This window comes from Monodelphis domestica, chromosome 7 (assembly GCF_027887165.1).
Source record: "Monodelphis domestica isolate mMonDom1 chromosome 7, mMonDom1.pri, whole genome shotgun sequence".
NCBI classification, from domain to species: Eukaryota; Metazoa; Chordata; class Mammalia; order Didelphimorphia; family Didelphidae; genus Monodelphis; species Monodelphis domestica.
In genome coordinates, this window is record NC_077233.1 from 196,086,504 (window position 1) to 196,102,439 (window position 15,936).

Consider the following 15,936-nt stretch of genomic DNA (forward strand, 5'->3'; position numbering starts at 1 on the left):
GGCTCCTTTTCTTCATGTGGTAAAGGGTACTAGAAAGTGAGAATCCATGCTCAGTCTCTGAATTGAGGAGCAGGGCCTTTGGTTCCATCTGATCCTATCTTTGTGGAAGCAATTTTCCCATCCTCTTCCACATGAGCAGAGCAGGCCAAACTCACTGTGCTTGCAATAAGGATAGGAGCTCCATTTGTTTAGATCTTGTTACACTTGTCTATATATCACAGGTTTATCATTTATCAAATTCTGTCACATTATTTAAATTTAAGTTCCTCAAGTATGAGGACCATTTGCCATGCTTTCTTTTTATCTCTTGTGCCTAAAGCATAGCAAATACTTCATAAATGCTTATTGGATTGAATAGTTATTTATATCTCTTATAGACTGATTATACAAAAATGTCAACTTGGAAAAACACAGAACTACTAAAGTAGTCAAAAAACCAAATCTATGATCAGGAAAGAGATAGATCCATAATAATCAGCCACTACCCAGAGCCAAGTGCCAAATACTTTGCAAACCCTGGGGCTCTGGGTACAACATCTTTGGAAGAATTAATACATATATATATATATGTATAAATGTATCTGTGTACAGTGTATAAATTCAGAAAATGTTAATTATTGGCTGTTATATGCTCATGTTACAAGTTATTTTAACTAGTGTCCAAACTAAGCAGAGTTTTTGAACAAAATGTTGGTGCTTCTAAATATTGCAATTAGATCAAAATGCAAGATTTCAGATTTTGTAATTTTGTTACTATAAGGATTTTCTATGTGAGGGGATTCTTTCTACCAATACAAGCTGGTATTTTCTCTGTTACTATAGTCTTAGAGAGTTTCCCAGAGCACCAAAAAGTTAAATGCCTTTCCAAGGAGCACATAGCCTATTATATGTCAGGGAAGAGACTTGAACCCAGATCTTTCTGAATGTGAGGCAGACTGTATATACTCTGATATGCTGCCTCTCCTAAGTAATTTGCCCAGGATCACAGGTATAAGTGTCTACAGCAGGATTTAAACTCATGTTTTCCTGATTCCAGATTCCAAATCCAGTGCTCTCACTACCATGCTACCTTAGGGTAAGGGTGTGGTGATTACTGTGCAACATATATTCCTATCTTTTAACTGCAGCTTATGAAATATGACAGGAAAATGACTTTGAAAATAATGCTTTATAAAGTTTAGCATGTTAGTGAGTAACCACAATTTTTCTTCTTAAAATAGAAACATTCTTAAGACTTTGAAGAGCCATTTCATATTGCAGGCAATTAAATTAACACTGAGTGTACTAAATAAAAATTTCTATGTCAAAAATAAAACACAAAGAGGTTTTTCTTAAAGGTCTACTATGTGTCAAGTATTTTGCTTGGTGTTAGGGATAGAAAAAGTTATGAAATAGATTTTACTCTAAAGAACCTCAGGGGTGACATATAAATGTTGCTTTTGTTCAGTTGCTTTTCAGTCACATCCGACTCTTGGTGACTCCATTTGGGGTTTTCTTGGCAAAGATACTGAGTGGTTTGGTATATGTTCTCCAGTTCATTTTGCAGATGAGGAAACTGAGACACATAAGGGTTAAGTGATTTGCCCAGGGTCACACAGTTAGTAAGGGTCTGAGGCTACATTTGAACTCAGGAAGATAAGTCTTCCTGACTTTAGGTCCAGCAATCTATCTATTACATCACCTAGTTGTCTCACATATTTATTATAAGTACATGCGAAATAAATAGGGATATTTGGTGAGAGGCATTTGCATCAGTGGAAGGAACTCAGAAAGGGCCTAATGTAGAAAGTAGCATTTAGATATGACCTTCATAGGAAGTGGAAACAGCAATGATGAAAGAGTGCATTCCAGGCAGAGGAAACAGCTTATATAAAGTCATGGAGATGGGAGATGGAATATTGTGTGAGGAATAGCAAGAAGGACAATTTGGCTGGACTAGAGATTTCATGGAAGTAAATAATTTATAGATTGGAAATCCAAGTTGGAGCTGGTTGTGAAGTACTTTAAAAGTGCAAGACAGGAATTTGCATTTGAGCCTAAAACTGATAGGATGGCCAAGCAAAGAGTACATGAAATGTTCTCTACTTTGGAACCAGATTATAAGTCTCAAATGCCTATTTTTAAGGAATTAGTATTTTACTTAGTGTAAATGGGGAGTCACTGAAAATTTTTATAAAGGGAGTGATGTGATCATTTTAATTCTTTTTTTTGATCAAATCTATGCTTTCTTTTTTTCCTACTCCAGTAATAAATTTACACATAAGTTTTCCAAGGTTACATGATTCATGTTTTCTCCCTCTCCTCTCCTCTTTCCCAGAGTTGACATGTATTATCATTGAAAATCTCTTTCCATATTATTCATTTTTGTAATGGAGTAATCTTTTAAAATCAAAACCCCAAATCATATACCCATATAAAAAAGTGATAAATCATATGCTTTCTTCTGCATTTCTACTCCAACAGTTTTCTCTAGATGTGGATAGCATTCTTTTTCATAAGTCCTCAGAATTTTCCTGGATCATTGTATTGCTGTTGGTAGAAAAGTCTATTACCTTTGATAGTCCTACAATGTTTCAGTTACTTTACATAATGTTCTCCTGGTTCTGCTCATTTCACTCCATATCAGCTCATGTAGGTCTTACCTGTTCTTTCTGAAATCATCCTAGATTTTTAAATCAAGGTTTACTTTGGTAGAGATTTGAAGATTGGGTTGGAGAGGGGAGAGACTGGAAATAGGAAGGCCAATTAATTATGTTTAATTAGTTCATATTGGGAGGGATCTTCAATTAGGTAGTGGCAACAAAATTAGAAAGGAGGATAGAAGACCAAAAAATATTTCAAAGGTGGTATAGCTTGGGGCAATTTTTTGGATGTGGATGGTGAATGAGTTAGAAAAAGGAGAAAATTACTTTGAACTCAAGAGAAGGGTAGTCACATCAATATGAAGAGATTATTTTTGATCACTGATATTAAGTGACATTTAAAACAGGGAGATATGTTCATGAAACTTTTTCACTACTGCCATGGAAAATATTCTGGAGACGGTTAAGGATGGAATCCTGATAGATGGTAGGGCCCTCCAGATATTTGTGGGCCACATTATGCTCATTACATCAAGCCCTGTAACCTTATAGAGTCCTCTCAATCAGAATCATATTCATTCAAAAGAGTTTAGGAAAAACAAATAGATTGAGGGATGCCTATTATTCCTAGTAAGTAGTGAAGTTGAATAGAAAACCTATATAGCTGGTGTTGTGTAAAGACACTGCAAAAGGATAAAGAGCTGGATCCAAAATTAAAAAGAAGGGAGCATGCCAGATTTTTTAATTGCACAAGATGATCTTTTTTTTCCTCCCAGTTGTGAAATAAGAATTCAAGTCTTGAAAAATTGCAGTTCTTGAATGAATAACTACACTCAAAATGTAATGAAGAGATACAAGAAGGGTATGAGTAGGCTGCAACACTACAAAGAATTACTCAATAAAGGAGTTTAAAGGATAGCACTAAAGAAATGTATGATGTCCTTCCTCAAACAAAATACAAATGGTCAAGAGAGAATAAATTGCTGAATAGGACCCAGACAAGCAAAATGGTGTTGGAACTATCATTTTCATTTGAAATATATGTTTTAAAAGCTGTATGTAATAGAGGTTTACAATTTCATATATGGTCCCCTTTTTCTGTTCTTTGACTGAAAATGTTCATGTTTGTTCATGTTTAACAAGTTCATAGTAATACATTTTTTTAAAGATTATAAAAATTAAATTTTAAAAAATTTAGTTACTTAAAGTAAATGATGACCAATAGAGAGCCCCAGGTACTCCATTAGTATTTTTTTTTAATGCCAAGAGAATTCAAGAACATTGTTCAGGATGTTGGGTAGATCCCTTGTGGAGGAGAGAATGGGTAGGCCTGAATTAGTTGTGATCTCTGCCATTTGAAGGAATATCCTTTTTAAGAATATCACAGTTCTAATGGGGCAGCTGTGTGGCTCAGTGGATTGAGAGCTAGACCTAGAGATGGGGGTCCTAGGTTCAAATCTGACATCAGACATTTCCTAGCTATGTGACTCTGGGCAAAGTCACTTAACCCTCATTGCCTAGCCCTTACCACTTTTCTGCCTTAGAACCAATACATAGTATTGATTCTAAGATAGAGGGTAAGGGTTTAAAAAGGAAAAGAATGTCACAGTTCCATTGGAGTATTAGAGCAATAATTTGCCACTGATATAACAATACACAGCTTTCATCATCAAATAAAATCAGTTTTCAAGATGGTTGGTCAAGATAAATGGTATGGTTTATGGCTGAAACAATAATGCTGGATTTAGAGCATTGACGAATTACCTAACACTTTTTTGTAACCAATAGCAATGGAAACAAATAGAACATTTAAAAAACTCACCTGAATAATAGAACTAGTAAGACGAGGGAAAGGTTATTTCATCTTTCATAATCCCCATTGTTCATTCTTGACTTCTCATTTCTCTTTTCTGTTTTAATGTCCCTAAAATCACAGAATGCTAAGAGTAATTTTCTACTTCTTTGTCCTCATTTAGCTGAAACAGAATCTCAGAGAGGCTGAGTGAATGACCTGCCCAATTTCAGACCGCTTAAAAGCAAAACCAATATGAGAACTCAGATTGCCTATTTCCTGTTCTTGTTCTTTTTTATCTTATCATGTTCTCTCCCTTTGCCCCATTCTATCTTCAACTTCCTCTGTGGTGGGGATACAATGTTGAACATTTGAGGCATTGTTACTATTTGGTTAACATACAATCACTTTGCTTTCAAGGCTCTGATCAACATACTGTAAATAAATGTTACCAATATCTGTTACAACTGGTTAACACTATATTGTTGCACACTATTCAAGTAAATGGAACATCTGTCTAAAGAGAGAAGGTTCCATGTTTTGCATCCTATAGAAGCATCAGACTCTGATAGTCCCAAGTGTCTTTCCCTGGTACAAATCTAATTTGTGATTCCACACACAACACGCTTGTTGTGTTGTGAACAGTGGACCAGACCAGTGTGCTACAAGTTTGTCACATGGGTTTTTACTTTTAAGTTTGGTGATTAGCAGATCATTATTATGTGTAGAGTTATGCTATAGAGAGCTGGTCTCAGAATCTCAGAAGCATATCATTTGGGTGAGCTTTATTCTTTAGGAAGCTCTTTAATTTATAATTTGCAAAAAGGTGGCTAACCTGCATTGGTAGAGGGAGTTCTAATTCCTGTAAAGTCACATGTCTGATTCTTACTGTATGGTTCTCTATTATACAGGCTATCCTAAAAAGTCTTATTCTAAGACTAGATGACTATATTATTTGTCCTGTCTTATATTGAACAGATAACCCTGACCTCCAAGTGTCCCAGGAAACTTTCTATTTCTTCTCTTCTCTTCTCTTCTCTTCTCTTCTCTTCTCTTCTCTTCTCTTCTCTTCTCTTCTCTTCTCTTCTCTTCTCTTCTCTTCTCTTCTCTTTTCTCTTCTCTTCTCTTCTCTTCTCTTCTCTTCTCTTCTCTTCTCTTCTCTTCTCTTCTCTTCTCTTCTCTTCTCTTCTCTTCTCTTCTCTTCTCTTCTCTTCTCTTCTCTTCTCTTCTCTTCTCTTCTCTTCTCTTTTAAAATCCTTACCTTCTGTCTTAGTACCAATTCTAAGGCAGAACAGCAGGAAGGGCTGGGCAAACAGGATTAGGTGACTTGCCCAAGATCACACATCCAGAAAGTGTCCCAGGAAACTTTCTAAGATTATAAATTGTAGAATATTTGGAAATAGGCAACAGTAAAGGGATATTCCTTACCTAAAATTTATATACCAATGAAATTATAGGTGTTGCATATTGGGTTTGATCTATGCTTGATTGACTTTTTAAAGGGGGAGGCCATATCTACATAGTATTTGTTATTTAGTCATTTTCAAGTCATGTCTGAACTTTTTGAACTGATTTGGGGTTTTCTTTTTTTAAACCCTGGAGCCCAAACTGGAGTCAATACTGTGTATTGGCTCCAAGGGAGAAGAGTGGTAAGGGCTAGGCAATAGGGGTCAAGTGACTTGCCCAGGGTCACATAGCTGGGAAGTGTCTGAGGCCAGATTTGAACCTAGGACCTCCCTTTTCTAGGCCTGGCTCTCAATCCACTGAGCTACCCAGCTGCCCCCCTGATTTGGGGTTTCCTTGGTAGAGATACTAGAGTAGTTTGCCATTTACTTCTCCAGCTCACTTTACCAATGAGGAAACTGAGGCAAACAGTCTTAGTGTCTGAGACAGGGTTTGAACTCAGATCTTCCTGACTTCAGGCCAAGTACTCTTTCCATTGTACCACTTAGCTGCCTAGTTCTAAATAAAAATCAAATAGTGAATGTGAATTTTCCATCTTGACTAAATGAAACTGAACACATAGCTTTATGATATGCTTAAATGTAAAAGTGATTGGTTAGAAGCTGCTATGTATAAACATAGTCTGCTTTTTACAACACTCCTTCAGGTAGAAAAATATTCATTTGACTTAGTGAGACACTTCATAGATAGAATTAATGAGTCTTAAGATAAAAAATTTTGGATTATTAGGCCTTTTGGTCTGAATTTAAAAAAATTCAACAAGTGGAAAAAATAGTTTAGTTTTGCAAAATGTTTTAGTAGCCTTCAAAAGTATAATATTAATATTGTCCTACTTGGGTTATTAGGGTAGCTGGGTGATGCAGTAAACAGAGTTCCTGACCTGGAGTCAGGAAGACTTCCTGAATTCAAATTTGGCCCCTGACAATATCTAGCTGTGTGACTCTGGGTAAGTCACTTAACCCTGCTCACCTCAGTTTCCTTATCTTTAAAAAAAGCTAGAGAAGGAAGTTGCAAACCACTAAAGAATCTTTGCCAAGAAACCCCAAATGGGGTCATGAAGAATAGACATAACTGAAAATGACTCAACCACCTACCGGTGTTAGTGTCATAGTGCGGTTACATAAGATATGTTAAAGTAAAAAGTTCCTAATACTCTGAGCTGTATTTCAGAATCTAATTTATTGGAATACTGATTTCATTTAATTCTAGGCAAATTTCCTTTAGGTGGGCCTCTGCTAACATGAACCACATCTCTTCTGGGCTGGCTGATTTTATATTTGGCCCAGGGTCTTGTGAGAATTCTTTTTATGCAGTCATTCCTTCCCCCAGTTTGGTTCTTATTTCCCTGGACTCTTGTGCTTTTTGTAGATGTCCCCCAAAGCTACCTCTGAGTTTTTATCTCTCACCTCTGCCTACACACAGAGAACAAAGAAGAAAAACAAATTTAGTTTACTTCATTGCTTAAATGAAAGACCATGGCCTATGGAATTTACTTAGAAACTAAAATATTAAAAGTTAAGGGGAAAACAAAACAAAATACTAGGACTCTGATCACTTGCTGGAAAGTTTTAATTTTACTTTTGTGAGGTATTTTCACTAATAATTGAATGAATGATTCTTCTCTAGTAACTCAACAGATAAGGTAAATCTCTGATTATTTCAAGGTTTTCTACTTAATGCTCCATGTGAAGAATTTCACAGGTTTCTTTTCCCAGATTTGGCTTTCATAAACTGTTTAGAGGACCATTTGACCTATTCATGGCAACTTGTGCTAGTTTCATGAGATTTGGAAAGATTGGTGTTCAAATGTTGACTGATTCTTACTGGCCATGTGACTTTGGGCCAGTCATTTAATCACAGAACCTGAGGCTACTCTCTAAAACTCTTAAGAATTTCAAGACCTGGCCAAATTCTGAATTTCCAAACAAAAAATAAACACCATCCTCCCCTCACAATTGTCTGAAAGGATCAAAGTACAGTCTCTTTGCGGCTCAAAGTTCTAAAGACTTAATTATTTTTTAAAAGCAATATCCATATCTTCTGATGGAAGTACCCAGGACCAGAGTTTCAGAGACTCCTAGAGTAGAGTTCAGCCAACCTCGTTTTTATAAAAGATAAACAGGCACCTAGAGGAAACAGGACCAAGAGTTTTATTTCTAACATGCTTGAGGATCCTTCAAGTTTTTCTCTTAGGGAAACTTTCTTGTCCTCCAGCTAGGCTAGTTATAATGTATTAATTTGTCTAGTAAATCTTTACTTTATACCAAGTATAAAGGTCAACTACAATTCATCCTCTGTCTGGAACTATGAATTACTAGTATCATCTTCTGATAAATATACCAGTTTAATTTCTGATGAATTCCTAATCCCTCAAATCCTTACTCTCCTATCTATAGCATTCAGTGATTACAAATACACTAAAAATAAAACCCTGCCCTGAAGTGAATAGAGTTTGTTTGTATATAGTTATTCATGTTTTACCCAATTGATTACTAGCTCCTCTAGAGAAAGGACTTTTTTACCTTTGTTTGTATTCTTAGCACTTGGCATAGTACTGGCACATAGTAGGTACTTAATAAATATTTTAATTTTTTATTCTTTTCCAATTACATGTAAAATTTTTAAAAAAATTTTAAGGAGTTCTAAATTATCTCCTTTCCCTCCCCCTTGTCATTGAAAAGCAATTTGATATAGGTTATGCATGTACAGTCATGCAAAACATTTTTATATTAATTGTACTGTGAAAGAAAACAGAACAAAAAACTACAAATCCCCAAACCAAGAAAAATAAAGAAAGTTAAAACAGTATGGTTGTGATCCTCATTCAGATTCCATTACATCTTTCTCTGGAGGTGGATAGCATTTTTCATCCTAAGTCCTTCAGTCTTGGATCATTGTATTGGCAAGAATAGTTAAACCATTCACATTTGATCAGTATACAATATTGCTGTTACTGTGTACAGTGCTCTCCTGGTGCTATTCACTTTACTTTTGCCTCAGTTCATACAAGTCTTAACAAGTTTTTTACAAAACCCTCTTGCTTTTCATTGCTTATAGCACAATAGTATTCCATCATAATCATATACCACAACTTGTTTGGCCATTCTTCAGTTGATTGGCATTCCCATTATCTCCAGTTCTTTGTTTACTACAAAAAGAGTTGTAAATATTTTCATACATATCAGTCCTTTTCCTTTTTAAAAAATTCTCCTTGGCTTAGTAGTGGTATTGATGGGTCAAAGCACAGTTTTAAAGCCCTTTGTGCATAGTTCCAAATTGCTTTCCAGAATTGTTGGATGAGTTCACAACTCTACCAACAGTGTATTAATGTCCTAGTTTTCCCATTTCTTAATAAATATTTATTGACTGGCTTACAGTCCATGTACAATAATATAAATGTATAATGAAAAGGTGACAGAAATTTAACAAAAATATCTGTCTATTATAAGGAGAGAAAAATAGATATGATGACAATATTTTGTAGTCTTTTCCTTCAAATTCTATGGTATGAACTCTATCAACTACTGGTCTATTCAAATAGTCTATCACTCTTATTACTACTAGGTTGGGAAATGTGGGGTTTTAGAGAGGCACCTGGTTTTGGTAGAATGACATCATATCAGAAATTACAATCAAAATGTCTAATTTAAAAAGCCTAAGTTACTTTGAAAGATATACATTACAGTAAATTTTATTTTTGGGTGTGGACTCTTATTTAAGAGGAAACTAGAAGAGTAACACTTCAGAAGAGGAGTCTGTTGGACTTGTTTTTCTTCCTAAACTGCCAAGCATGTTTGGATTCCGCAGGAAGTGAAGCAATTCCTCAGAGAAGCCCAACATCTGTATCTTGTCAGATGAGGAAAATTACACTTTTACCTTTTCCTTGAAAGCCTACTTTGAACTTTTGGCTTCCAATTAGAGGATGGAGGCAAAGCAAGCAAGGTGGACCAGACCTTTCTTTTTCTACAGTTGTTATCTTAGATATTAACTCAACATGTTACACCTAGATTAAGGGTTAGTCATAATTAATCAGTTGTTAGAGCCTGACAAAAAGTTCTTTTAAAAAGACTCATAGTAGTGATGTCACAGTGAAGACTAAGGCCACCTCGATTAGTTTAAGATGTTATAAAAATTCAAAAATATAAAAACCATCCATTCATTCAACAAACATTTATAAACCATCCACTGAGTGAGCACTACAGCCTTTCAAGTTACATTTTTTGAAGGATGATATAGCTTTTTTTTGTGGGATTTTGTGTTGGTGGGAAGACAAAAAGAATGATGGCAGTTGACAAAGCAGCATGGCAGAACCTTCTGAGTATACACAATTTATTGTTACTATTTTGGTACTTTCTATTTTACAAACATCAAAGTTTAAGTATAAATGCATTTATTTACATATATTAGTTATTACTACAAACTTTTTTCAAATTAAATGGTATATTTTGGACTATGTGATAAGGCTGATTTCTTTGAGAATGATATGAAATGATCCCTTCTTTTCAAGTCAAATTAGCTATTCGGTGATATAATAAATAATTGTTATTCCTTTTTCTGTTTTCGATGACTTTTCTCACTGAGGAAGGTGACCGCATCATTTTCTGGAATATACTTTCCAAATTTACTTCCCTGCACTTATCTCTTGGACTTTGGCTTAACCCCTTCCAATTTAAAGCCAGCAGAACAATGACCTGGCTTGGGAGCTGGCCAGTCTTCCTGCTTATCTCCTCGGTTTGCGCTAGCTTTTCTAAATGAGATCTCTTAGCTGAGTTTCCCCTAGGAGCGAACCAACAAAACTCCGAAAGGGGGAGAAAGGGAAAGATTGGAATTCATATTACTTCACTCTCTTCAGTCTTTCTCCCCCGCCAAGCCCGTTCCTCTTCAGCAGAGTTAAGTTACCCAATAGACAGAAGCAGAGTCCTATTTGACTCACACCTGGTGAATCATGTGATTCATTAGTCACTCTCCTCCCCTTTCTAGCAGTTGGTAGAATTCTATTAGAATGTTGCCCGGGAACTCTGCCGCAGGAATGTTTCGGAGTTAGTTTCCTTGTGGGTTCAGTGGGGTTAACACTGTGGTGGGAGGAGGGGTCTGGGGTGGATCCCCGCGTACTTGGAAATCTCAGTTTTTTAAGAGGGTTGGAGCTCACCCGTTGGTGGTGCGGAATATTAAGTTGGAGATCAAAAAGAAGAGCGGACGCTTTGCATTATTAGTACTGACACCCTGCTAAAAGGGGAGTTGGGGTGGCGGGGGGGACGAGGATTACCCCGTTCCTTCCCCCCGAAATTCAACATGCCCGTGAAAGGAGACCGGTTGTTTCCCTACCGGAGGGAGCTGTCAGCTTGGGTCCCCGTGAGTATCTTGTGTTTGTTGGGGCTGGGCCCAGGGCTAGGCGCCTACGCGAAGAGGCTCAGACCGACTTGTTGAGGGGTGGATTTAATTCTCTGGTCTCTGCCTTAGCTGCTCCACAGGTGGCTGAGGCTGGAGGTGTTTGTTAGGAAACGTGCAAAATCTTCAGCAGACCCCGGTTAGGAAAATGGAAGTTCTGTCTTCCCGGAGGCAAAACCATTGGTTACTACAAACCACTCTTGACTTTAGGATTGCTACTGCTACTCTTCTCCCTAAGACTCCGTTTTCCTCCTTTCCCTATGCTAGTCTTAGCTCAACGATAAAATTCTGCCTCACTCCACTCTGCACAGAGACTAGAAAAACTTTACCTTGAATCACGGCCGCTTGGATAGCGTTCTGGGGAAGAGAGTACTCCTTAAGTACCTTCAGTTGTGCTCAGTTTATATCCAGTTCTCAAAAGGGGTGGGAGGGTGTATAAAGTCAAATGGATATTTTAAGTAGGTTATGCTGTCAATACCTTTAAACAGAAAGGTGTTTGAAACCACTCTGTCTCTTTAAAACGACGCTCCCATAAAAGGTTGCTTTTGAAATAAATCCAAATTGTTTTGAAGAGGGCTAGGGGTGGAATTTAGCAAGCACCGTGTGTTGGATCAAGAAATAAACACTTCTGTACCCTTGCATTAATCCTTTGAGCACTTGAATGCTTTATGGGCAATCTATTGTCAAGTCAGCCTTTTTTCTTCCTTCCTTCCTTCCTTCCTTCCTTCCTTCCTTCCTTCCTTCCTTCCTTCCTTCCTCCCTCCCTCCCTCCCTCCCTCCCTCCCTCCCTCCCTCCAAAATTTTCTTTCTCTTTCTTATGTTTTAAAACTTATTACTTGAAACTAAAAGTTCTCAGCTAAGCACCAATAGGTCTTTGCCAGAAAGCTGTTTTATAAATGTAAATTGCTAAATTAAGACCCAGAAATTTCAAACCAGAAAAGTGTATTGAGCCTCAGTGGAAGCTAAGACCACATAACCTAGGTTTGAGATATGACAGAGCATGACTACTTCCTTGGTCATCTTGATACTCAGTGGTGAGTAGTTTGGGATCTCTATTATAGTCTTTTTTTTTTCTTAAAATGTTCAGGAATTTGGGAGTGGTTAGCTCCAGGGTTTGGTAATGGAATATACAGCCCTTTGCCTCTATTTTCATTTCAGAACTTAGTTACATTTTTAACACTCTGGCAGCTGTTTGGCCTCTGTGATGTTGGCGGTTTCTTTACAGTGCTTAGCAAACTTGCTACCTCACAGAAACCAACACTGCAGTTGATATATTTAGGGATGGTTAGGTAGGGCCAATTGAAAATCTGGGCAGCGATGTGAAGGGAAAAATCATAAGACTCTTGAAGTACCCAAATTGCCTCCTAACAAACAGGTTTTTTGTCCCTTGTCCCCTGCCCCAGCTAGATATTTTGTCTTTGCCTTCGTCAGAACTTTTTGTAGCATTTCTTAGATCCCAGGATTCCTGTGGCTCTTTTGACCAAAGATTTAAGATCAGTTTCCTTTGGATATTGAAATTATATGGTGTCAACTGAATTCTGGGAGCCCAACAATATAAATTATGTTGGGAATCAGCCTCCACTTTCTTACCAGATCCTCGTATGGGCCGTTTTAAGTTCTCCACAATCTAGTACCACTTTACTTTGCCAGCCATATCTCACATTACTGTCCTCCTGTCTTCAAACTGAAACAGTCTTTGTCCTTCAAACATATCTTGTATTGCCTCCCGTCTTCCATTATGGTACTTCTTATGACTGAAATGTACTACCTCCCCCATTTCTGTTGGATTTCTACTGGCCTTTTACATTCCAAGACAAGTACCTACTCTTCCATGAAGTCTCTGATTCCCCTCCCCTTCAGTGAGTAAAAACTTACCACTTAAGACCATTGGCATTTTATTCTGGATCACTCTTTTTAATGGACATTATTATTCATTTCCACATCTGCCCCTCGGCTTCCCTACTCAATAAAGATAACCTTTGTAACAAAAAATCAAAAAGAAAACATTTCACATAAAACCAGCCCATTAACTATTTGACAGTGTTCAATATTTGTAGTGCCATCTCCGGTCTCTGCAAAGAAGGGAAATATTTTTTCTCAATTGTGTCAGAGCCATTCTCAGTCATCATGATTAAGCAGCATCCAGTTTGTTTTATTTTTTCCTATGAGTATTGTTGTAGTCCTTGTACAGGGCACCTAGATGAAGAAGTCCTGGGCCTGAAGTCAGGAAGACTCATTTTCTTAAGTTCAAATCTGGCCTTAGACACTTGCTATGTGATCCTGGGCAAGTCACTTAACACTGTTGGCCTCAGTTTTTTAATCTGTAAAATAAGCTAGAGAAGGAAATGGCAAACTACTTTACTATCTTTGCCAAGAAAACCCCAAGTGGGATCACAAAGAGTTGGACACACTTGAGATGACTGAATAACAAAAGCCATTCTGTATTTTTCTGGTCCCATTTCCTTTACTCTGTGTCAGTTAGGATAACTTTTTCTTATCCATTACATTCATGTACTAGAGTTTGTTTCTCATTCTCCTGCTGATAGTCATTTACTTTGCTTCTAGTTCGAAAAAAGTGTTGCTGTGAATATTGTGATGCATGTGAAACCTTTATTTCTGTCTGCCTCTTTGGGATATATCACTAATATTAAGATTTCTGGGTCAGTAGACATTTCAGCATAATTCCAAGTTACTTTCCAGCATTGTTGAACTCTTTTCTTGTGCAACCAATCATGTGTTAGTGTTTCTATCTTCCCACATAAGAAAGGGATCTTTGCAGAAGGTGGAATTTGAGCTAAGTCTTAAAGGAAGCCAGGAAAACCAAGAGGGAAAAAAGTGGGAAGGAAGAGCATGGAGAGCATTGTAGACATGGAAGCCAGCCAGTGCATAAAGATAGCTGATGGAGTGTTATATAAGGGGAAAAACAGGTAGTGAGCCTCCCTCCTCCCCCCCATTTACCTGAATAATAGAGTGTGTGGATTGGGGAGTAAAATATATGAAGACTTGAAAGCTAGGAAGAGACCAGGTTATGAAGGACTTTGAAAGCTAGTCAGAATTTTATATTTGATCCTGGAACTAACAGGTGAGACTTGGAGTATATTGACTAGTGAGGGGTAAAAGGGAGGGGGGAGAGTGGTGACACAGTCAGAGGGAGAGAGATAGCCATTGAAATAGTTCTGGGGTGAGGGGATGAGGTCTGTACCAGGCTCTTAGCTATAAGGGCTATTTAGAGAGATGTTTTGAGGGCATAAATGACAAGACTAGAGAACAGATTGTATAGGATGCATATGGCTAGTTGGAGACCTGACTTTAGGAGGACCTTGAATTTCAGACTGGGATGACTGTGACACCTTAGCCTGGTTGTATTATATGATGAAATTCTAACACATCAATGATTTCCAACAAAAATGATTATTTATTGTGAAAATCAATGCATTTATCTAAAATGAGATACTCATCTAAACTTCCAAAGTGACCCGTTTAAATTAAAAATCACTTGGCCACAGGATTAAGTGGCAGACATAAAAGTAGAATGAGGATCTCTTTTGCCCTAGTTCTTTATTTTTAATTTTCCCAAACTGAATACAGTATTTTTTTTAAAGGTGCTTATAAAGCTCTCATTTCAAGTCATCATTCCAAGGAACTTTGCCCCCCCAATAAGGCCCCAATCTTATGAAATAAATTTTAATGCTACCATTGAATCTCCACACAATTAATCTTTGTTTTTTTTTCCCTTCAAAATTTCATTAAATTGTTGAAATGATAAAATTTTAAGGGTATAAAATATACTGGAAAATAGAAACAACCTATATTTACTGGTATGCTGTTGTTAATTTTCTTCTCTGGCTCTCAGGTTTAAAAAAGATGAATGTCTACATTTTAGTGGAAAATCACATTTGCACCCAATTCATCATATATTTATGCAAATTTTGCCATAATTGTTTGGACATCAATAAGAGGTTTCTGTCCATCAGCCTTTTCAAATCTTTTTTTTTAAGGTTTAAGAATGTGAGAACTTCTAAATGATTGAATAAGTTGACTCCATAAATTCAGATTTGAATTGAGTAGAATTCTCTCCCTTTAAAAACTAAGTGCTAAAAGTTTACTTAGGAAATTGGTAAGAATTTGGAACTATGTAGAATTCATCACTAGACCAAATGCTTAATTCTGCATTTTAATATTAAATTTATGTTGAAGGGAAAAGATGTTGAGAAATAGTGGTTCATGCTAAATCCTTTTTGAATATTTTAAAGAAAGGGGAGACTATCATCTGGTTGATATGAATAAATTCATGGTACCTCTTAGGGGAGTTAGTGTAACATAGCATATTGCTTGGTGTATGGTAGTCACTTCATAAATGTTTATTGACTATCATTGTGGAAGGAGTACTGAACTTTGAGTCAGAAGTCTCTACTCTTAATATCTTTTGGTACCTTGAATCAATCCACCCATGCACATTTATTATTAACTAATTATGTCTCAGGCTCTGTGTCTAATTCTGGGGATATAAATACAAGAAAGAAAGACAATTTCTTCCCTCCAGGAGTTTTTATAGATGAGAAATGAGATGAGTTTTGTTTTGTTTTCTGAGTTCCCTTTTTAAATGGAAGTTTTAGAGTTGGTGGCACCACCCTCCATCCACTGGGATGGGAAGATAGTTATAGGGAGGAGCACCATGGCTGATGGGATCATGCTGGATTGAGGTTTTCT

General features: G+C 36.9%; 1 protein-coding gene across 6 annotated transcripts in view; it reads left to right on the forward strand.

The window, feature by feature from the left end:
* TJP2 (tight junction protein 2) overlaps window positions 1–15,936 on the forward strand; it is a 155,976-nt gene that overhangs the window by 42,948 nt on the left and 97,092 nt on the right. Inside the window, exon 1 of one of the 6 annotated variants that reach the window (XM_001373773.3) lies at window positions 10,685–11,190. The exons of 4 other annotated variants lie outside the window; for them this stretch is intronic. In XM_001373773.3, coding sequence (XP_001373810.1) covers window positions 11,131–11,190 — 60 coding nt within the window. In that variant the 5' untranslated portion in view covers window positions 10,685–11,130. Of the gene's footprint in view, window positions 1–10,684; window positions 11,191–15,936 lie in introns of those variants that run through there. One more of the 6 variants, XM_056806234.1, reaches the window with a different exon arrangement.